At 39.8% G+C, this 22,983-nt stretch overlaps 2 protein-coding genes and 1 non-coding gene across 10 annotated transcripts in view; all 3 read right to left on the minus strand.

The window, feature by feature from the left end:
- The window catches only part of pcnt (pericentrin), a 33,969-nt gene extending 29,693 nt beyond the window's left edge, over positions 1 to 4,276 (minus strand). For 3 of the 5 annotated variants that reach the window (XM_014337463.2, XM_014337461.2, XM_042222602.1), the window contains exons 1-3: positions 4,065 to 4,276; positions 2,494 to 2,523; positions 150 to 326 (exon numbers count right to left, since the gene is read on the minus strand). In XM_014337463.2, coding sequence (XP_014192949.1) covers positions 150 to 326; positions 2,494 to 2,523; positions 4,065 to 4,112 — 255 coding nt within the window. In that variant the 5' untranslated portion in view covers positions 4,113 to 4,276. The remainder of the gene's footprint in view (positions 1 to 149; positions 327 to 2,493; positions 2,524 to 4,064) is intronic. The other 2 variants (XM_042222603.1, XM_042222604.1) reach the window with 2 other exon arrangements.
- Positions 4,277 to 7,650: 3,374 nt separating this feature from the next.
- Positions 7,651 to 7,723, minus strand: trnak-uuu. The gene has a single exon. It is a non-coding gene; the product is annotated as a tRNA-Lys (tRNA).
- Positions 7,724 to 8,026: 303 nt separating this feature from the next.
- atg9a (ATG9 autophagy related 9 homolog A (S. cerevisiae)) lies at positions 8,027 to 17,635 on the minus strand. 4 transcript variants are annotated; one of them, XM_005934325.3, is made up of 20 exons: positions 17,449 to 17,635; positions 17,108 to 17,160; positions 16,124 to 16,275; positions 15,952 to 15,995; positions 15,782 to 15,846; positions 15,500 to 15,649; positions 14,766 to 14,907; positions 14,509 to 14,649; positions 14,274 to 14,394; positions 13,973 to 14,148; positions 13,751 to 13,873; positions 13,302 to 13,489; positions 12,482 to 12,635; positions 11,331 to 11,510; positions 11,002 to 11,214; positions 10,664 to 10,887; positions 10,445 to 10,562; positions 10,084 to 10,354; positions 9,538 to 9,683; positions 8,027 to 9,443 (listed from the first exon to the last, which is right to left on the minus strand). In XM_005934325.3, exons 3-20 carry the CDS (start codon positions 16,224 to 16,226, stop codon positions 9,435 to 9,437), a joined length of 2,568 nt encoding a protein of 855 aa, XP_005934387.1. In that variant the 5' UTR covers positions 16,227 to 16,275; positions 17,108 to 17,160; positions 17,449 to 17,635; the 3' UTR covers positions 8,027 to 9,434. The 4 variants fall into 4 exon arrangements, with proteins under 4 accessions (XP_005934387.1, XP_005934385.1, XP_005934386.1 ...); XM_005934323.3 differs by having other exon boundaries at positions 17,108 to 17,163; XM_005934324.3 differs by having other exon boundaries at positions 17,108 to 17,163; positions 17,544 to 17,631.
- Positions 17,636 to 22,983: the final 5,348 nt, after the last annotated feature.

Genomic DNA, 22,983 nt, shown 5'->3' on the forward strand with positions numbered 1-22,983 from the left:
GACTGTGAGTATGAATGGAGACATGACCGTCATGAAAATAACCAACAGTTTTAATTAAAACTAATAATCTTATGCTCCCTACATATCAAAATTGCTTCAGTGTTTGCAACTCTATTATTGATGAGCTCTCTAGGCAATTGGCGGCATACCTCATGGTTGGTGCTGTTGTTATACTCTGTAGCACTGGCTGATGGAAGAGCTGGTTCTACGTGGTGATCTTCCGTCGAGCGGTCATTCTGCGAGTCAACCTGGCCCTTCCTCTTCTGCGTCTTTTTCGCCGCCCCCGCCCCGTCGCTTTTCGCCCGCTTCTGTCTGAAACTAGCAAGCTGCGCAAGAAGGACAGCGAGAGGTAGATGGACACGTACGTCAGCACCAAAGAGCACCACCACAATATCAGCATGGTGAACCTCAGGGGTTGAAGGAGAAATGAGGTCAGAGTCCAGATTTATCTCCTCAAGGTAGGGAAATGTATACAAAATTAATCAAAACCAGACAAAAGTCATCATGTGAAGTTAGTGATAGTCCACAGTGTAGAAAGGAAAACCCCTCGTCTTGATGAGTCAGTTGTGCAGCAAAAAAAGCCCAAAAGTAATCCCAAAACTCAAATCCAAAATAGACTACACCATAGCCTGACAAGGTATCCAAGTTCAAAATGAAGTGAGGCAGCTAAATATTCTCAAATCTCCAGAGAACAGGCTGATGAGAAGTGCAGATTTTACATTGACACACAGTGGACAACCTCTCAGCAGAACAGAAACAGAGCAAGGTTTAAAAAAGGACACGCAACTGTCACTTTGTATTTCTCAGCTTATCAAAACCTCAAAAAAATAAATAAATAAAATCACAGATGCAGCTTTTTTTTCCCCCTATTTTTTTTGGAAGGGTCTCTTAAAGTCCTCTCTGTAGCTATAAAAGGAAAAGTATATCGAGACTAAACCTGACAAGAAAAAAAATGCATAATTACATTAAAGCTACAATATTTATCTTAAATTCCAGAGGGAACAATTTGATAGAAATTCACCTCGGTCGGTTTGACTGCAACACACCCTCTCCTCTGTTCACTGCCTCTCTCATGCCCCGTCTCTCTTCCTAAGCAGCTTAAATCAGATCACGGCAGTTCACATTGTGACAGAGACCCTCAGAGCTTTCCATCAATATCTGACAGCAATTATTGACTTCCTTTCTTGCTGCCTGTCAGACCTATCCATTCTTCCTCATCGGACAAGTTGCTCTACTGTCCAGATATAGATCTTGCAGTCTGCAGGCAACAGCGCAGTCAGCCCAACCTTTCATCCAAAAACTCACTGCCAACAGCCAACATCCGAAGCAGAGGGATCCACAAACTCTGGGTAGAGGATGGCATGTGTCTAGACTAAAGAAAGAAGGTGGAGACTGGGACATGCATTCACATAGAGAGGAGGAGACAGAACTCTATGTGTGGCAAGCAGCACTGGAGTGTGCATGCTCAATTCAATTTGAGATTACATGGCCCTGGGAGACCTACTTGTTGCTTTATGTGATGACTCACAAGCGTGATGCATAACAATATCGTGTGTGCATATGCATAAAACCTTGTTCTGATCACATGTTCCTTGACTACACTGCCACATTGTAGGTTCTGCTTTATAAGCAGCCTGAAATGCATCCATCACTGTACAACCTCAGTGTCCCACTCCTGAAAGCAGCCTTTTATCAAGTTAAGCACCCTTAAATGTTTTCCTACCTTAAATTGTCAGCTTTCTTTCCTTACTTGCTTAAAACCGCACCCATTCTCCATCCATCACCCTATTCACTGCCTCCGCTTACCACAAAAAGAAAAAGAAGGGAAAAAAAGCCCTCAAAGACAGCAGGATGAGCTGTGTTTAGCCCAAGGCCACTTCCGCCCTACTGAGACTGACTAACAAGCTGGCTGAAGCTCACTCTAGTCAAATTAGATGTAATTGGACTGCTGAAAGCTGCTACGGTGTTCTCAACAATGTCATCATTGGTCAGGAGGGGACTGCTGCCTCCAACAAGGGGTTAATTTGCTGTCCACGTTGGTGATTGTATCAAATTTGTGCCACGCTTTTAATGCCAAAGAGAAATCAGAGCTTACCGATGCCATAAACATAGTAAAGGCAAAAGACAGCACTGCATTACCATAGCAACACCATTCGTGTGAGACACACGCGCAGCATCCTCCACCTCACCCAATCTCATGGGTGCACTGCACCACCTGATGGCCTGTAACTAACATGACAGCATACGCAAGGTGCATGGCTATTTTAGGCATTCAGATCATGACTGCAGGCAGATTTCCTTTCAGATGCTGTATTGTTTGAAGAGCAATATACATTAAAAGGTGACAGCGATTACCCCACGGCGCAGAAAAATAAAGTTGTGATTGATCACTCAACAGAAACAAAACAAAACAAAAAGAAAAATCAAAGAAGAAACAGCCACAAGCCCACAAGTCATTGATTTGCTCCTTCATCCACCACTTTCTATACTTACATTCTGACTCCGAGGCATGGTGGAAGATTTCTATAAGGAATATAAATGTTGTAGTTGAGTAATTTTTTGTTGTTATTATTATTATTATTATTATCCCCAAAAAGAGTTCCATTACAAATTATAGATGGATTATATCATATAACACATGCAGTGTAAATGGCTATCCTAAAAAGGTGAGTTAGTTTCAGACATTCTTTCTAGACTACATGGCTTGTTGTCAATGTGGGACAAGCCATTTTTGACTACTAGGCCATTAATAATATGGCTTCCCATTAAGGTGAAATCAGCTGCTTGCCATTTCTACTTGTAAACACCAGAGGAGTCAATTTCAAAACTGATGAGGGCTGAAATTTTTTATTTATTCTTTTTTTTTGCTACTTTGGGGCTTGCTATAACTAAATGAAGCATGCATACTGCTCTCTCAGAAAATCCTGGAGAAGAATGTCAAACCATCAGTTTGTGGTCTGAAGGTCTGACTCACTAGTTCTCTCACCAGCACAATGACCTGAAACACACCAGCAAGTTCACTTCTGAATGGCTCAAACAAAACAAAATGAAGGTTTTAGAGGGACCTTTCCCATTAAGATGCTTTGGCATGGGATTAAACGGGCTTTTCATGCTGCAAAACCTCTGAATTCACACAATTCCACAAAGAAAAGTGGCACAATATTTCTCCATAGTGATGTGAAGGACTCATTTCCAGTTATCGCAGATTGCAGTTCTTTCTGCCAAGGTTGGAGCAACCAGTTAATAAATTAAATCATTTAAAAACATTTTGCATTTACTCGGTGGTGGCGGGGGTCTTTGGCTAACATTAAAATTAGTTTGATCTGACATGTATGACAAGTTTACAAAAGAATGAGAGAAAAAAAATTCTTCTTCCTGATTTTTGAGCACTATGTCACTTAGATACAAGTAAACAGTACTTGTTTAGAGAGCTTAGTGGGGGATAGGCTCACATAAAGTTTTGCCACAATTTTGAAACACAGATGACTGACTTAGTGAATAGTTAACTTTGGAATTGAGGCTCTGTTATAACCACTGCATAAGTAAACCCTTTCAGTGAGTAAACATATGGTGTTGATTCACGTTGTTTAGAGCTGTAATGGCCTGCGAGTAATGTGCAACCTGCATTCTCAATAGCAAAATAAATCAAGCAAGTGCCACAAATCTCCCACCGAATACATCTTCACTGCACACGAGTTAAAGGCAAACTTAACACATATGTCTAAATATAAATGAAAGCTATTTGCTATGGTCAATGGAACAATCACATATGCGTTTACTGCTGAACTACCAAGTAACTTATATGAAAACTGCCTTCATTTACCAGCTGATTAACCTGCTTCATAAATGATGTTACTCTTCGCTTCTCATATTCTACGCCCAACCGCGGGAAATACATGGCGAGAGCCTGCAATTTAGCATTCAAAGGTAATTCAAGCGACAATAAATGTGCAGTCATTTTGGTGGTGAGTGTAGTTAGCAATGGATAAACGCAGGGCTATGACAAAAGAGTTTGCTAAGTGCTAGCATTCAATATTAGCATGCGTTACATGTTAGCAACAAACCTTAGCTCTCCCAGCTTCTACCTTCCTCCGACGTTCATCTTCATCCATGACTCGATCGAAATAAACGCGTTAACGGTTTAGGACATAGGTCCTGATTTAACTGAAAATAATGCTAAACCTTCCTTCAAAGAATAAGTTAACCCTTGAACAAATCTTTACATGCAACTGTCAACAGACAACATTGAGTATGGCCGCCAAGTCAACGTAGCTCCGCCCTTATCGGGTTTCCCTTGCCTAACTGCCCAATCAATTAGTTACTTTCCTCACCTTCAGCCAATTAAATTCGTGTTGTTTAAAAATAAGTTAAAAGCACCGCCTACTGTATATAGCAGTCAAAACTAGCACTCAGTTAACCAATCAAATTGCTGCTTCAAGCCGCCTAGACTGGATTGACGTCTCTTGTAGCCAACCACAGTTAGCTCATACAAATCATACTCCTGTCACAGCTGGATGACGAGTTTCTCATTTAGGGGGCGTTCGCAGTGAAGTACGCAGGTTAAAAACATGAGTACCGTTAACATTATATTTATTAAAAACGCAAAGCAACGATCTACAGTTTATATTAATTAAAGATTGGTGCCTGATGTACTCAAACAGTGCGTTTCCGTTTATTAGGAGTCAATGATTGTGCCACGTTAGAAAGGTTTTGACTATACCCAAATGAGGTGAGCATCAGCAGCAGCCAGCACTTAAGCACTAAATCCATCCAACAAAGCCCAGTAATAATTCAGAACCCAGCTTTAGGCTTTTGTATGTGACAAATCAAAAGAAGAATAGGACACATTTAATGTTTTTATTGTTTGAAGGTTCTCTTCACTGTCCCACCCTTAGTTTTTTTTGGCAGCAGAGAAACCAGACCAAGCAGGTAATGCAAGTCATAGTTAAGTCCAGTAGTAATAAACAGGTGTGTCCCATGGCAGCTACTCTGTGGCTTTAGTTTGTCTGAGTTACTCCAAATGCCACGACATGAAGTACAGTTTAGCTAAGTCAAGTCAAACTTTATTTCTATAGTACATTCAAAACAACCTCAGCTGTCGAGAGCACTGTACAACTTAAACAAAATAGGCTTAAAATATAAACTCTACATAAAAGTCACAAAATCAAGCTGTAAGTCTGTGTGGTTAGTACTTCATAAAAAATATATTGGAACAACTTGAATTTGGATTTGGATGGAAGTATTTCTCCATGCATTCTGATGAAAGTAGGACTTGTCTCTTGTATTTCAACCTTTTATTTTTATTTCATATATTAGTCCAACAGAGAACCCATAGCTTTTAATGATCAGAAACATGGCACGAGTCGCATTTCATCAGTGGTCCTCACCATCCACCCACAGTACCCACCCATCTCCATCAACCAGCCACTGGTCTGCCCTTCCTGCCCTCTCTACCACTACCTGTCCCAACTCAGCCTCCTCATGTACTCCAGCAGACTATGAGATACAGATCTCATAACACCCCAGTGCCCCTCTGTTTCTATTCGGTCTGTTAAGTGTATTCAATATTGTTCTCCTCCTCCTGCTGCCTGACCCAACCTGACCTACACTGCGTACAAGATTGCACGGATTAGATTTAAAATGCTCTGGTAAAATCCCCAAGTAAAGTTATCTTTTTACCTCCCTACATTATACTATATCCCAAATCCCATATACACCAAAATAAATTGAAAATGTGCAGTTTGATTTAATCTAGTGTTATATAGATTATTTGAGTTTTAAGACAAGGAAATGGTATATATTTTTTAAATAAATTATTTATCTATGTGCTTCTTGTAGTATTTTTTTTGCAAGATTTGTTAATTTGTAAAATTATTGGTTATATATGAGAAAAAGGACAAACCACACGATACTTTTGACAGGGGTGACGTTTCTTGGCACTGCAACTATTGCAGCACCCCGTGGCAAGGCAATTGCAGCTTCCTTGGATTCTTCTCCTTCAGTCCTGCCCTGCAAAACAGTCATCACAAAGGGTGTGTAACAGCACTGCTTATGTCATGTATAGCTACAGTATATGTTTGGTACTGTTTGACATGGTGTAGCTGATGTTGACACAAAAAGCCCAGATTGATCAGACCATGATGCACGACATCATGCTCCAAGCCATACCTCCCATTTCCGTGGCCGTGTCATCACCTGGTGGGCTCAGTCACTGTGCTTTTCACACTACATTTCTCAAGCATGCAAATAGACACAAACACCTTGACACATAGAGACAAAGTGAAAAAATGGCTACACTGTTTACCAAATTGACATTTTTTGTCTCATTACTTCCAGGCAAGTTACCATGGATATCATGTTTGTAAGACCTGATTTCAAAATAAAGAGTGTGGCTGTGCATCAACATCAGCATCACTGCAGTCTTGCCCCTAGATCACCGCAACTGCCTCCAATCCGCAACCATACATGCTCATCAGCCACCAGCGGTGACGTTTCTCACTGCTGCACATGTAGAGACCTTCATCTTCCTTTGATAGACCCATGAATCGGTGGTCCTCCTCTTTTCTCATCTCAGCCTTGCCTCTCTCTCAAACTTCGTCTTCAAGCCGCTCAACCTGAGCTGTCCCTCTGATATACTCATTTCTGATCTTGCCCATTGTGGTTACTCCCGCTTAAAATCTTAACATCTTCAACTCTCCCACCAGCTTGTCCTGTCTTTTTGTCAGTGCCACCATCTCCATCACAGCAGGTCCTCAGTTCATGTCCTGCGCCATCTTCACGTACTTCTCTGCCACTCCTGACTTCCTCATGCAGTGTCATAGTTCCTCTCTTGGCACCCCATCATATCTTGTTTTCTTTAGATCCACAAAGACCTAGTGCAGTCCCTTCTGACCTTCTCTGCACCTTCTCCATCATTACTCTCAAAGTAAACGTCACATCTGCTCTTTCCGAAGCCTGATTGTTGCTTGCCTGAGCGTCATCTCTCTTCTTAACCCAGCTTTAACAACTCATACACTTAAATTTGTGGTAAGGCTCATCAATGAAAAAGTACTTCTTCAAAGTTTTCAACACATTGTCTTCACTCATTCATACCAATTTTGTCTTTATAATTAATCACCCTAACCTGCTGCACATCCCTTCCAGCCAATTAATACAAGTTATTTTCTCCTTTCTCAGTGTCCATGCTCATATAAAACGTCCAACAAGCCTTTTTTCCCTTTGCCACCTCTCTCTTTGTTTTATACATCGCCTCCCAGGACATCTGGCTACTTGGAATGGTGACCATTCCATTTTTTCTTTGTTCTTCCTTTGCATATTTCCTCATTCTACACAGTCTTCTTGTCTTCTTTCATCTGTTCAGCACTGGATCCAAATGACTGATCTTAAGTAGACTTCTTTGAGAGAATAGATTTGCTGCACTTAGGAAAACTATCTTAAACAAAACTAATAAAAGGAGAAAAAACTGAGGCAACTTAGAAAAAACTGCTCAAAGCAGCTTGTAAGAACTATATGACTGAAGGTTTAAAACATACATACAGCTTTAAAATGGGTATGTCTGCTGCAGGGATGAATATCGTTCGTGTGTTCATTTTTGTCGAAGAGCAGAAATTAAACTTTTCGTCATTCTTCGTTCGAAGGGAAAAAGACTGACGCCCGAACAGGGACTTGAACCCTGGACCCTCAGATTAAAAGTCTGATGCTCTACCGACTGAGCTATCCGGGCTCTGACGACAAGGCGCACAGGACACAATAAGAATTACAACCAGACTGAACGCCGCCAATTTATTTCACCAGTCTCAGAAACTTTTCTTTCAGCTTCCGTGATGTCAAGACGAAACGGCCGTTATGTTAGCAGCGAACTACGCTAGCAAGCTAAACTTAAGCTAGCGCTGCAGACAGCCTTTTGTAACTTCATGTATCCTAGAGCGACGTTAAAATACGAAAGGTTAGTCACCGTCAACCTACTCATCATAACACATTACAAACCGGATCATGTTTGTAGTTTGTTTTTCACTGCACACACAAACTCATTGCATCGTTTTAATAGACGAATTTTCAGCTGTACAAATTGGTATTTTACAAGATTTATAATATAAACAAACAAAAACGCTAATCACCTTCAAATTAACATTAATCACTTCAGTCTCCATCGACAGTACTTCATCATCACCTTGGCACATCCCTTTGAAAAATAAAAATAATTTAACAATATGTGTACGAAAATATACAGATGCAAAACAATCCAAGTTAAGTGACACTCTGCATTAGCAACTTATTAAAGTGCATCATTCCCAGTGTAAAGACCTGGCTTATTGACATGGGGAACAGAGTGCTTCCATGCTCTGACTGGATATGGTAGAGTTTCTTGCTGTGCCATCAAGTTTGAACTCTCCAGAAGGATGAATATGTGATGTCCATGCACTTTGGGAGATTTTAGTATGGCAGAAGTCAATATTACATGCCTTGACAGCCTTGTTTTTCTACTGAACTATTAGTCTATAAGTCTGTTGACAAATATTTAAATGGGGGAAAAAAAATGGGTGACATCAGATTTTAAAGTGTCTGCAAACACATCAAAATGGATTCAATATTCCCCTGGGCTGCTGTGAAATAACCTGATAACACAGTGCATGTTTGCATGCAGAACTCGAATCAGTACAATTCATTTTTTAAACAAACATCAATTTGTGCAAATGCATCCAGATTCCTGGGCTTTGGGACATTTTTAGAAAAATCTCTTGTAAAGCAATTAATGCAGAAAAGGGTTAAATTAAAAGATGATATGAAAAATATTATGTGAATTTTATAAGAGTTGAGATCTTCATACTTTTTTTCCAAGAGGCAAAATGCAAGCTGAAATGCAGAGTATATGGTATAATCCACACCCTGCTGCTATCAGTACAAGAACAAATATACACAATGAAAGTCTCTGTTTTTAACAGCATCTGTCTAAACACACTTCATTGTTATGGAGACATTCTTCATTTTCTATATTTCATGTTATCATGTTTGCAAAAGTGGTCGACAGCACAGTCCGGACTGCTGTGGTCTGGTTTGGGCAAACTGTTTACTTTCCAGCAGTGCTTGGTGTTCACAAGCACTGTGTCTCCACAGCATACGCACTTTCATCCCACGTGATGTTAAATATGTGTAGTGTAATCTGATGTGCACAGTGGCTATTAGAAATAACTTGATCCTGAAGGTCCTCTTCTGATAAACATGTTTACTCCAAATGCCTGTTAAATATATCATTGATGTCGCAAAGTCACAAAGTATTCGAATGACCAAAGGCAATAACTATCTAAACCTGTTCAGATGGTTTTACTGCTTTTGCATTATGTCAGATCAGATGTTCAGTCCTGGAAAAGGGTCTGGATGAGGATCAATGTTGTGGGCTCTATAGAAGGACAGATGCAGGTATTCACATGGCTTGATTATGTAACCTAAAGTGAGAGAAAGAACAAAATATTCATTTACTTGCAGTGAATACAGACAAATTAACATTCAATAGCACACACAGAAAGAAAGAGCATTCACCTTGTGTATGTGAGGAGGCATTTCATCCTCTAAACTCTCCTCTGGTAATGGTTCATGGTGTCGTTGCGCTGTTTGACCATCCTCTGCCCATCCCCCCATTGGCACACGTGCTGACCTCACTATCTTTACCCCTGTACCAAACGGGTCTTCAAAACAAACAGACAGGTAGTCAAGATTTAACACACTTCTGTGACTTCTCCACAACTGGCTTCTTTTTTGAGTCGCTTCCTTATGGCCTTTTGAAAGGATGCAGGTTTAAAGCACTTTGCATCAGCTTTCTTTTCAATTCCAGACTCTACATCTATCTTTTATATACAGTTTATAAGTAGAACTGAAGAATTACAGTATTTCCAGTGCAATCAAATTTTCACATTAGTCCTGACACAGCTCCCACACCTCTTCCTAAAATGAACACATTTCCTTAAAGTTTATTAATTTATATTTCCATTCATTGTAATAATGCTACTGCAAAAGTAAAGATTTATTATAATAACCTTAAAATTAATAACATTAAAAAGAATACCAAGCAACCAAAAACATAGATACCAGTTGTAGGTCCACTGTGGTGTCTCTGACTGCTGCTCTGTGCTGTTGGCCTCTCCTGGCCCAGAGCGGTGCTGCTGGTGGCTGAAGCTGAAGTGGGAATGGCACTAGGACTGGGAACTGTGGTGGGGAAAGTGTGCGATCGAGGGAAATTTCTTGAATGGGGAATGGGTTCGCTCCTTACTTCATCTGGGATGCTGTCGCTGCTTTCGTCGCTCTCCTGTCTGTGCCAGGTATGGCGGGACATCTCGCCACGAGACTGCTGTTTATGGAGCTTCGGAATAAAAGCGAGAAAGATGAGGATGGATAAAGATGGATGAGATCTGTGAAATATTCATAATACCTCTGTTTTGCACGCACATACCTCATGCATATAAAGTGCATGGATGCTCATCTCAGTGGAGGCATACTCTGATAGGACCAAACTTGTAAGCTGACCTTCCCATGCGCTGCTGCCTGAGCTCACAGTTCGAGCGTCGGTCCTACCGGAGGAGAGAACAAATGTGGAGAAAATTGGACACAAGGAAATGGCAAAGAGAAGGAGAACATGAGTTTAGTATAACTGAAAGAGTATCTTTCCTACCCTGAGCCTGCCATTGTTCTGCTAGTATGGCCAGCAGCCCTGTGAGCTGCACTTAAGCTGCCTCTCAAGTGGAGGCTGCTGCTAATTGGTGAAAGAGAGCGTAAGGCGGACCCCCCATCGTTTATGCCAGCTGCTGCATGATTTGCTAAAGAAATATCCCGGTCAAAATGAACTGAGGCCAGTGTGGAGGGACCTGTCAAGAGGTTTGCAATGAGACTCCGTGGCTAAAAAAGAAAGAAAAGACAACAGAGAAAATCAATTTTTACCAGTGAAAATGTAATTACATTAATTAATCACCACTTTCATACTTGGGTATGCATGGTAGTTCATCAGCCTACCTCAGACTCTGACAGAGACATTGGATGTGTGTCTGAAGGAGCCCCTGTGGCTTCTCTGTGAACTCTTTCTTTCAACTGGCTGATAAAGTGTGTGGTCTCTCGAGGAGGCTGCCACTGGGGGTTAGTGATGGCAAAGTGCATCAGCGATAACTCCGTCTTCCCATCCTCTGCCTGCTGATAGATAGATGCCTCTGTCTTCCCCTCTGACATCCACTACAAAGGGAGGATTGATTATCAATCAATAACACCACATAGTTTATACATAAACACTTTGTGTTTACATCTACATATTTAGTCATAAAATTGGCTGCGTTGTGACAGTCTCTCACCGCAGGGTGTCCATGCTGCCTAATGTCCATCTGAGCAAAGGAGCAGGTGTCTCCCACCCCAACCACCTCCACAGTGAAGTTTCTGAAGAAGTCAATGATCTCCAAAGACTTTCTCCTTAGACAGAAGATGAGGATGATGGGAGTCACCACTGGACTTAACAGCTCCTCTAGAATAAACACCTGGAGGAAAACAAAGCGTAAACTGCACACTGAAAACGAGGAAAGTGTTATGCTAAATTTATTCTTTTTGAACACATTCAAATTTAAACTTCAACGTTGCTTTCAGCACTAAAAATCTTCAAGGGAAGAGTAAATTACTTCTAACAAGCAGTGATAATATGCTCCTCAGCATGGGACTAAAGACCCCCACAGTCAATAGCTAGAATCTGCTAATTTTCCAATCCCTACGAGACATGAATGCAAATGACAGTGATTGTGAAGCTCACTATTAGCGGTGGGTGGTGTGTGTATTCAGGCCATAGTCTCTGGTAATTAACAGCTAAATAGCAGAAAATCTTCAGAAGCCTTTCATGGTAAAAAGAAAGTGCACCTTCTCTCAGTTCTAAGATTTTACATATCAGGAAGTAATAAAAATAATCTGGGCCTCAGCAAGTCTTAAAATGAGGTAACTTTAGATGAGCTACAAAAACACGGGATATTACACCATGTCATTATTTATTTAACATAAACAAAGCCAAAATGCAGGAGGAGTGTATGAATACCTATGTGCTCCCTTATTGCTTCCATATCACTTAAAAGGGTAAGCGGCAGCCAAGTGCTGCTAATCAAATGCACTTGATTGATCATAAGCAAGCGTGAGCGCCTGAATGTTTCTGTATTCCAAAGTATTCTAGCGTCAAATATGAGGTTTCAAGCTAAAGCTCGTCCCTTGCAACAGGCCATAGTTCCCAAACACACCAGCAAATCTACAAAAGAATGGCTGGAAAAAGCATGCATTAAAAGGCCTTTATCATGGCAGAGGTAAGCAGGAGCAGAACATGTGTACATAATTTGTTTTTTTTTAAAAAACAATGATTGGCTTCCATTAATTGTCCTTCAGTCAGTTTTCAGGTAATGACATGTTCAGTGTATAATTTGAAAAAATAAATGCATTTAGAAAGGTTTATTCATAGTTAAGTTTCTGTACTCACTGCTTTGTACTGGAACAGCTGGGAGAACTGGTCTCGGGTCTCGTATCTGTGTGCATTGCCTTGCCAGTGATCAGGCATGTAGTGGATATGAGCCAGAATGACCCGCAACAGCTGCTCAGGGCAGAACACCATATGTTTATCAGGAATAAATGACCTGTAGAGAAAGAAAGACAAGTGGTGGAGACGGTCTTTTTTTTCCACATTTACTGAGATATGTATGATGACACAAAGCTTTGGAAAACAGATGCATATTAGACAAGAATGAACTGTTTAAGTAAAGTAAAAGTGGATATTTTAAAAAAATTATTAATTTCATTCATAATAAACTACACATATGCATAGTTTTTTTTTCAGTGTTTTGGATGGCTGAAAGCGCAAAATAATTAACTGTGTCAAATTAACTTTTGGAATTCAGATGTAAAAGAGCCAGAAGCTGCTTAAGGCAAGGAATCCATCTTCCTTGCATAAGTAGGAAGAAGAACGAGATGCAAAAGAGCATTAAAGGGATTACAACTATGAGTAGCTTTAAAAGGGCAATAAAGAAATGGCTCGGGGTTAATGGTTGACATTCTACATGATGAGATTTGGGTCCTATAGTCTTAGTTTGTAGCAGATGTATGCAATTTAATTTACAATATTGTTAGGTATTTTATAGATTTATAAAGTTTCATTTAGTTTTACACAGCTGGACTGATTAGCGGTTTCTTGCTATTCTGCTTTCTACCCTTTATTTTACTTTTCTTCTCCACTGAACACATTTAAATTTAGGTTTTTATCTTATTCAGACTTCCCATTAAATTATTTCACCATCAGTCCTTACCTGCAGATTGTGATACACACTCCAAGGAGTGTGATTGATGAGAGCACATGCTCCACTGCAAGAACGTCCTCATCATAGATGGTCAGGGCGATGAGAACGGCCAAAAGAGACCCAGCGAAAAATGCCACATTTTTGGCAACCACTGTGAGCAGTGGTGAAAGGAAACAGTTCATATACTTGGATGCAGCCTGAATGAAACAGGAACAGAGTACAAAGAAGAGGAAGAAAGGAGGAGGAAATGGGGTTGATTATTAACTCTACCCGCAATGAATGAGAAGCACCAGAAAAATCTTTTTCCTTGCTCTTATCTACAGGAAAAATCCCAATTGGTCTCATATATTTACAGATTTGCCAGATTTACGGATTAGCCTTTATAATCATAGCTTTTACAAAATAAGAAGGTAGGTATGAGCATCAAAGATGTGCAGGAGATGAGTTGGTGCACTGACCTTGTAGCCTTTGCTGAGGCGTGACATGAGCTCGTGGTCCAGCTCATTGAAATGACGCAGATAACATCGACCATACAGAGACCAGCATCTCGCCCCCAGAGAGCCAGGCTCTCGCTTGATCACCTACATACAAACACAGATAAAAAAAACAAAACAAAGCACTGTCGTCATTATTAAATGCAAAAGGAAATGGCTTAGTTAATTCATATGTAAACCATTTACCTCAGTATAACTGAAAAAGGCATAAAGGATCTGCCACACAAGAATGACTGGACACAGCAGCAGATTTGCAATGCCGATCCACAGGATACGAGAGGCTAGCCTGTCTGCAAGCTCAAGCCTGTTCCCTCCCCTCTTATACTCCTGTTTCAGACTCCACTCGTTCTCAAACAGGGAGCCTGCAGGAATGAAAACAATCAAAATCAGCAGAGTTTAAATAAAGGTTTCTTCTCATAAACAGATCAATTACTTACACAGGATATAACTCGTATACAAAAGCACACATGCATAACTGATGACAGACCTGGTCCCCAAAAGAAGATGAGCTCAAAGTTGTATTTGAGACCCCGAGTATAAAACACGTACTCCCCAAGTACAGGAAGTCGAAATCGCACAGGAAGGAGTGATTTATTCACCATGGCAACCTAGAGAAGTACAGGAAGAAAGGTTTGGTTTGAGGTTACATCATTTTGTTATGTCTGAAAGGAGGTGTTCATCCACCAAAATCTTTAAGAACATTTCACTGCAAATATACAAACCATGTAATTCTTAAAGCGGAGGATGCGGTGGTAAATGTCCAGCTCTGTCAGCTCCTTTTTATGGATGCAGATCTGATGTTCCTTCTGGATCTCAACAATCCTGGCCTGAACCTCCTGCCACGTTGCATAGGGGAGCTCTGACTGAAGCACAAAAGCACTATAAAGCTTAGGAATTGGGCTTTATTCTTGGCAAAAATAACAGACATTATTGGGGGTTTCTAATGTCAACAGGACAAACTGTCCCACAAAAAACTCACCATGGTCATTTTAAGGGCGTTGATGTAGAAGGATCGGATCTCCCAATAACAGCACACATTGTAGATGAATTTAAAGAGCCGATGTAGCCAAAACACCCCGGAGATTATCAGCACAAAGATCACAAATGCATTGTTTCGGATTCTGTAGACCAAAAGACATGTTATTATTTACCAGTATTGAAGCAGTGCTTCAACAAAATGTCATATTTATCAGAAAAATAAAGAAAACTGGAGGCTTTATTTTACAATATTTTCTGAAGATAATATAGTGAAGATTTAAGGTAGACTTAAAGTGGACCTTTTATGTTTTCCTCATTTTCTGTCTGGATTCTCATATCTAAAATGGTCAAAACATCAGCATGTAAACATAAACCTCAGACTGCTCTAAAAGCTTGATGTCAGATATTCTATTTTAATCTAGTCTCTGTATGACATCATTTAGGGCAGATGTCCTTGACATGGTCATCTCAGCCACACAAAGCCATGGCTGTAATTATAGATGCCCCACCCACCTGCTGTTAAATCTTCTGTTCGAGGTGTTGCAACCAATCAGAAAAAGTTGTCTCAAAGATAGAGGGACTAAAATGTGTAGTTTAAGGCAGTCAATAAACTAAGGGGCTCCACCAAGCACAGCATACGGTAAATATTATTATTGTTTTGAACTACAGCTGGAGCACTGTCTATGCAAAAGACACCATAAGGACATTTTAACAAATACAGAGTCTTAGACTCACCTTGCACTGCAGACATCCACTGGGAGGAATGCATCTGGCAAGGTGACTTTAGATGAATCGGTGTGATTTACAAACTTGTTGGCAAAGAGGACGTCATAATCCACACAGTTAGCAAGGAACACTGTAAAGCCAACCACAAACAGCAGCTGACTGCATAGAGAAAGAAAGCGAGCGGTGCCAGGTAAAGAAGAAAGACAGGGAGAAATAGAAAATATGAAGACAGACATAAGACACATGTTAAATTTGCTGAAAAATACAACTTGTGATGAAGAGAATACATACACCAGCTCAAAGATCTCTCCGAGCAGCATACAAGTGAATCCATTCTTTTGATGCAGATTATAGACGTAATAAGTGTTAAGGAATATCCTAAATCCATCTGCGGTAAGAAAGTGCAGCGCAATTCAGAATGTGGTGAGCAAGAAATGTGCCAAAATTATTTCAAAGGATATTCTCTGGAAAAACAGGTCCAGGTTTTCTATGTGGTGCCATTGAGCTGCAAAAGAGTTGTTTCCAGTTAATGACATTGTTATTCTGAGGCATCACTGTGAATATAAGACAAAAGGGGCATGCGTTTTTGAAAAAGTCTTATATTTGTTTGTGATTTGTGCATGTGTATCATACATTTAACTCCTTCAGGCACATGCATCAACAGGTTCTCCTCTCCCGGGGGAGAGTCGCTGTATGATGCCTCCAGGCGCTGGTATTCTGTGTCAAAGTGCGCCATACCGACAGCAGCTTCAGTCTCACCGAGTTGTCAAACTTGCTGCTACAGACTATAGAAAGGAGGGGAGAGAGTTATGGCTCTAAATTTTAAAGAACGTGACCAGGTTTCACTGCTAAGTTTCATTTTCTGCATAAATATCACTGCATATGTACGACCACACCTCATATCTTGGTTAAAGATCAACTAAATTTGAGACCCATACATTATAGAAAACACGCTATACAGGTTACAACATCCACAAAGTCCACCAGAATTAACCTCAAGTATAACTCTTTATTGGTTTATTCATTATTGACTGTACAGATAAATGCAATTTTTGCTGACCCTTCGGAAGAAAGGCCAAAGGTCAGGATCACAGACAGAAGATGAATGTAGGTACTTACTCGGGAATTCAAAACTAGGTCTACTGGTCAAAATGCACTCTGTTTACATGATACATGTTGGAAGCAGATAAAAGTTGGCCTAAAGTGCATATATAAAATATGTCCATAGAGCAGATAGGGCAATATCTTTATGCATTAGATACCAGCAACAATTTTAGAATGTCTGAATGCGACACAAAGTAATAAATATACCCGAATGACCAAGTAAAACCAAACAAAAACACAGTCCTTCAAGCTTTGGTCTGACTATTGTGTTACAGCCGTGACACCAACGCCCAAAGCCCCCAGAAAACCCCACAAAAATTACATGAAAAGAAGACCAACACTCCTCATGACGTAAGAAAGACTTATTTTACATGTAAGCTGTGGCTTATCACACGATAAACAACACATTGTGGTGTAATGCTTTGCTTATAGGTAGCTTATAAGAGGCCCCTAAAAATACACCAAGAAAAAAATATAGACATATCTATGACAGGAAATACGAAATATACATACCCCCATTCCAGTACAACACGCCCCGAACTGGTATGGTGTTTGCTGAACATATCCTGCTGTAAAAAAGAAAAAAAAGGAGGAGCAGTTTTCTGTGAGCCTTTCTCCTGCTTGTCTTATCTAAAACCACAACAAACCGCTTGGACAGAGAATTAAGCAGTATTTCGTCAGAGGGGGTCAACAAACACGTCTGCACATGTTTACACTCGCTTGTAAGTAAACCGTAATTAGCTTGAAGCTAAAATAGGAGAATCGAATCAGGTGTTGTTGTTGTCGTGGTTTGACAGCAAAGGCCTGACTCCCAAAAAAATGTCCCCCCGTCTCTCGCATCATCTTATCCTTACCGTTTGTGTCTTGGGCCTCCGCTGTGTCCGGCCGCAAGAGTGAATCGCCTGAAAATTTTTAAAGAAGCGTTTTATTTTCGTTTTCTCGTCTTTACCTATCAAAGTCAGAGGTAAGCCAGTTTCATTTTCGAAACAGCTAGCCGTCTGGAGTCCATCACCGCGGAGTGAAGGGTATCTTGTCCAATAAGAAACGGAGTTCTCTCATGGCATAACGTCAGCCAATCGGATTTCCCTAGAGGCGGGCTCATACTGACACGGCCTATCTAAACGATTCACCATGTAGTCAACGTGCTCTAATTAGATGGCTGATTACTACCACCGTCTGGCCGTTTAAAGTAGAGTCATGCTGTGATGTTTTTTTTCATTTATTCTTTCAATTGTATATTCTATACAATAAAATTTAATACATAAAAATATACAGTGCCCATATGTATGTGTTTGTGCAGAAAAACAATACACGTACATAAATGAAACCCAATCAATGGTTAACAAATGTATTAGAACAACTGTCATTAAATGTCAATCAAAATTAGTAATAATAAACAAAATCACTACTTAGCAGCAGTTCGTTTAAGACAATTCTACCTTTCCTTGGAGTTAATGTTAGCAGGTTGTGGTCAGAGTGTGATTTGATCCTCATAACCTGATAAAGAAATACATAAAGCTGCCCACCTGGTTTTAGCTCCATGCAGTTTTACTATAGAGAAACGTTTAAGGTATCTTCAAAAATGAAAGCCATAATTCGGGTTTCCATTTTTAGCAATAATAATATGACTGAGAGCAAATCAGTGCAAGGTTTTCTAACTTTGTTAGTCAAGCAGATTCTGACTCTTATTTTCTTAAATTATTTTTTAGCATTAATTCAGAAGTTATGACATGTTTTGTTAACCATACTAAATTAATAACAGGCTCCTAAAGCTGCTGTTAAAGCTAAAGGAGATGAGGTGAAAGAGCTGACTCCACACTGACTTCCACAAAGACCACGCTTTGCAAAGCCAAGCTCACCTTCTGTCGCTCTCGTGGCTGCCATGAATATTCATGCATAATTGTTAAGCCTCTAGAGTGACAGCTGGGCTTTTGTTCAGTGCATGTGTCATTAGTTACGCTGTTAACACCAGTGCTTGTGTGCGTGTGTGTTTAACTTAATAATGACAGATTCATTAACCAATGTCCACTCCCTGAATTTGTGAGACAAGGGTCTGTTTAAGTTAGAAAGACCACAAAGAGTTACAATAGAAAGAAATGCTCAAATACACAAAGTCATCAAAGTCGTCCTATTGTTTTTCAGCCATTTTCAGTCTCGCCAGTTTCACCCAACCCATCTCATCCTATTTTTTCCCCTGATATTTTTAAGAAGAGGAGGGGTGTCTTAAATGATGGGGAGCCCATGTAATCCAGTTATTATAGCGATCTGGGTAATTTCAAATGCGCTCATTAGGATTAGGCTTCATTTAACTTAATCCAGTAGAAAAAGTCGGTCACAACAAAGCTCAGATGAACTCTAAACATTAACTGAGATACAAATGTAGTATGGACAGTAATTAAAAGCTGCGATAATAATCTTGAGAAAATCTCTACCTACTGAACTCCTTCAATTTCTTTTTATTTATTGGCAGGTGTACAGGAAAAGTTGCCAAAGGCGGGGCTGACGTAGCAAAGAGAAGAAAGTATCTCCCCAGACTCACTTAAAGCATTTGTTTGTGTGGTCACAAGAGACAGATGATAAAATAATTTTTCTCTATTGTATGAATTTGGATGTCTGCATGCGTGCTCTCCTGCAGGCTATAGCCGACTGATTAAATTACCCTCACTGTCTGTTGGGAATTAAGGGGTTGCAATGACAGCTAATTTGGTTCAAAGACGTGCTATCCTACTGCCATGTAATATGAATGGTGCAGGAGTGGGGTGTGGCAGTGGCGGGGTCTGAGTAGGGGGAGGGAGAAAGGAAATCATGATGAAGTCATCCCTCTGAAGCGACTTAATTAGATCGAACCCCTTTCTGTACATGCATGCATGTAAACCCAACACAGCTGGCATAAATCTGCACACATGGGGGTGTTTGCAATTCACACAGGGTGCAACCTTACACTGCAAACATCTCTGCAAAATGTCCAGGAGGCCTAATAGTGCAATGCCTTTGTAAAATAATAGATGTACTTACATATTGTTTTAATATAGCTGCACGTAGCCTAAATATCTACACATAAACTGATGTTGAAACATCTTATATGAAGTCACATATTCAATCACATTAATAAACCCGTCTCCACCCATTTTTATTTCAACAGATGATTTGAAAACTCAAGATCCTAAAACAACATGCACATAAGATCATATTGATATCAATTTCCTGTTCACGTTTTACAAAATTGGGGACATGCTGACAAGCTTAGATTGTTTTATATGCTCGTGTTACATGTGCAACCTGAATAGAAACATTCCTAATCCCTGCCTTTTCTGTTAGTCAGGCCAGATACAATGTAAAAGTTAAAATATGTATATCTAAAAATAAATTTATGTATCAATGGAATCACAGCTCATTGGAAGAGACTGCAATCTCTCTATAAGAGCCCACAGCAGCAGGAATCAATGAAATAGTCTGCTGATAGTTTAAACATGTATATTGTTACATTTTACAAGAGGCCAGCCCACCACCCTCAAACCTTAAATGAAATATGAAAACATATTTCTTTCTGGGATTTATGATTTCAGGGCCACAAACATTGTTGCCTGACTCATACAGATCAGGTGACATCACATGTATATCACTCTGAAAGTGCTCATGAATTCATGAATGCAGCATTCATTCCTCTGTTCACCATCCCCAAGGAGTGAACTCTGACACCAGGATGCACGAATCATCTCTCAGAAGAACCACAGTGGCTCAGCTTCTTTGTATTTATTATTTCCACTGTACCTTTCTTTTTCACGTAGCTACTGATACTACAGGAAAATTGCTTTGTAACTCGTTACTCATTTTTCTGTCTTTGCAGTCTGCACTCTTATCTCTGTTGTCCGTGCATTGTAAATGCTTTAATATTGTGCAGCCAGACATGCAAATGGACACTAGACAGAAAGCCTTTTACTAAACTTAAAGGTTAATGGTCATCACCAACAGTGCAGCCAATAATCAATACAGATGTAAAGAGAAATGGAGGCTGAAAGAAAATGCAAGCAAGAGGCTGTTTTTATAGAGATTTTATAAGACATATACTTTGCAGACTTTCACTTTTGATAAAACTTATAGTTAGGACTGACTCAGGTGCTCCTGAATTGTCTCTAAATTATGCTGCAATATACTTAGGCTACTGGGGGGGCTTCCCAGAATGCACTGAGCATTTCTTCTTCCTTGATCTCTTTTTTCCTTGTGTGTGTTTATGCATTACAACTATATTTAATCATTAGTTATTATGAAACTCTAGCTCTCTCTTATAGTTTGGCCATAGCAGACGTTTGCCTCTCCCTTAACTTCGTCCTTTTGTAGGTTTCTTCCTGTTAAAAGGGAGATTTTCCTTCCTGCTGTTGCCAAGTGCTTGCTCACAGGGGTTTGGGCGATTGTTGGGTTTTCTTTGTGTTTTCTTGTATAAAGCACTTTGAGGTGACTGTTGTTCATATTCTGTTCTCAATCTGAAGTTAAACAAGCTGTTGCTAAACAAACCAAAACCTTGTTAGCGCTAACTCACAGAGGTTTCTGAGTCAAATGAGGCTTTGTATTTCAAGTCTTTGTGTCTGATTTTAACTGGGTTTGTCTTTATGTGTTGGTGAGTATCTCAGTGAGCATTGTTAAAATAAGTATTTGTCCTCTGCTGGCAGAGATTTGGTATTTATGAGTAATTTGAAACAAATCAAATTAGAAAGACTTAATAACCTCAGATTCCTTACACCAAGCCTGTGTGTGTATCTCTTATTATTGTAAAAGCATGCAAACCAACATTTAAATGTGAACAAAACTGCTACAGTTGCAGTAATAATACTTTACTGCAACTGCAATAATACTTTTAATAATACTTTGGTGATTTATTGCAAGACAGAGACATGTTTAAATATTTTCATAAAAGAAAAATAGCCAGTGGGCACATTATACGATCTTACAGGGCTCTAGCTAACAACAAGGGCTGCGAGTCTTTTATCCACTTGTTAAATTATTTCTTTAAATATCTACAAGTCAGAGACTGTTTTAATAAAGAGATGAAACCTAATTTGATTAACATATTTGATGACTAAAAGATAAATAAAAGATTGTATATGAAACTCCTAAAAGTTACCCAGCTGCTGATATTTGAGGATGATTGCAGTAATATCTGGAACAAAAAGCCTTCTTCATAATGGGAATGTTGGAGGCAGAGTGGTAAATCAGTCGCAGGCCATTTTTCATACATTTTCCTTACTTTACTTTTCCTTTATTTTACCCAAGGGATTGTTAGTGAAGAATATTACGTCTGTGAAATCACTGTCACATCATAAATGGGAAAAATCCAGAATAAACTAAAAAAAAACCCCAAAACCTTAGTTTATCCTGGTCACAAGCTTGAACGTTATCATATAGAGGTGGATTCAAAGGATGACCCATCTGCTCCATCAGAGAAAAAATGAATTTTTTCGTAAGAATGCAACCTCATAAATATTTAAAGAAATACAAAACATTGACTAAATACTCCCTGTGATCCCATGTAACCTAAAAACTATTCTGTGATGCATATCTGTCCATGTATCTGACCACACAATGCTTTTTTGTCTTTGTGTGACCATTTATAGAACTTGCTGAGAACTAAATATAGCCCCGAGGCCTTATTTTGGATTGCCCCATTTTACCAGTTAATCACTACAAAGTAGGGTTGATGATCAACTGGGACATTTCACGCTGAGTTTCTCTGGAGCTCTTTCAATCAACGTGTCCTTTCAGACAACCATAAACACATCCAAAGTGAGAGGGGGAGGTCACAGAAGATCAAAGACTTAAAATGAAAGGTGGTAATAAATGTAGAAAGATTTATGGGTGCTCTGCTCATAAAACTGATTGCCTGTATCACCAGGAGTGATGCCTGTTAGCACATGCAACATATGACATGCACACACTCAGTCAACTCAATTGTTAAATTACACAAAAGTCTTGATCCGGTCATGGAAGGTGGCAAATAGGTGCAGTGGGTGGAAGTACAGTATGTAAGGTAAAAACTGAGTTTTCACAATACAAATGATCTTGAAAGTCAATATTTGGTATGACCACCTTTAGTATTTAACCAGTTTTCACCCAGAGTACCATCAGACTTATTGATGATCTGTCCACAACACCCACCCACACCCACACAAATATTCAGTTAACAGTAAGAGGAGAAGGAGACATCAAGGGGAAAGAGATGAAGCTGTGGTCAGATGAGTAAGCAGAGTTGCTCCTGACTTGCAGGGAACAAAATCTATCCCACAATTCACTGCTGAGGGTCACTCAGTCCTGGTGTTGTCATGGTAATGAGAATTTAATAGCCCATACTTTCTTGTCTGTGTATTTCAATGCGTGCGTGCGTGCGTGCGTGCGTG

Source organism: Haplochromis burtoni, unplaced genomic scaffold (genome assembly GCF_018398535.1).
Source record: "Haplochromis burtoni strain Fernald_Lab_line unplaced genomic scaffold, NCSU_Asbu1 Contig_89, whole genome shotgun sequence".
In the NCBI taxonomy this organism is placed as follows: Eukaryota; Metazoa; Chordata; class Actinopteri; order Cichliformes; family Cichlidae; genus Haplochromis; species Haplochromis burtoni.

Excerpts from the sequence above, each read along its gene's own strand:
- atg9a (XM_042222606.1), bottom strand. The coding sequence starts at position 16,226 with ATGGCGCACTTTGACACAGAATACCAGCGCCTGGAGGCATCATACAGC. Across the intron at positions 10,355-10,444 it reads ATGCACTTTATATGCATGAG|CTCCATAAACAGCAGTCTCG; the intron begins GTATGTGCGTGC and ends TTTATTCCGAAG. Across the intron at positions 9,684-10,083 it reads CCACAGTGGACCTACAACTG|ACCCGTTTGGTACAGGGGTA; the intron begins GTATCTATGTTT and ends TTTGTTTTGAAG.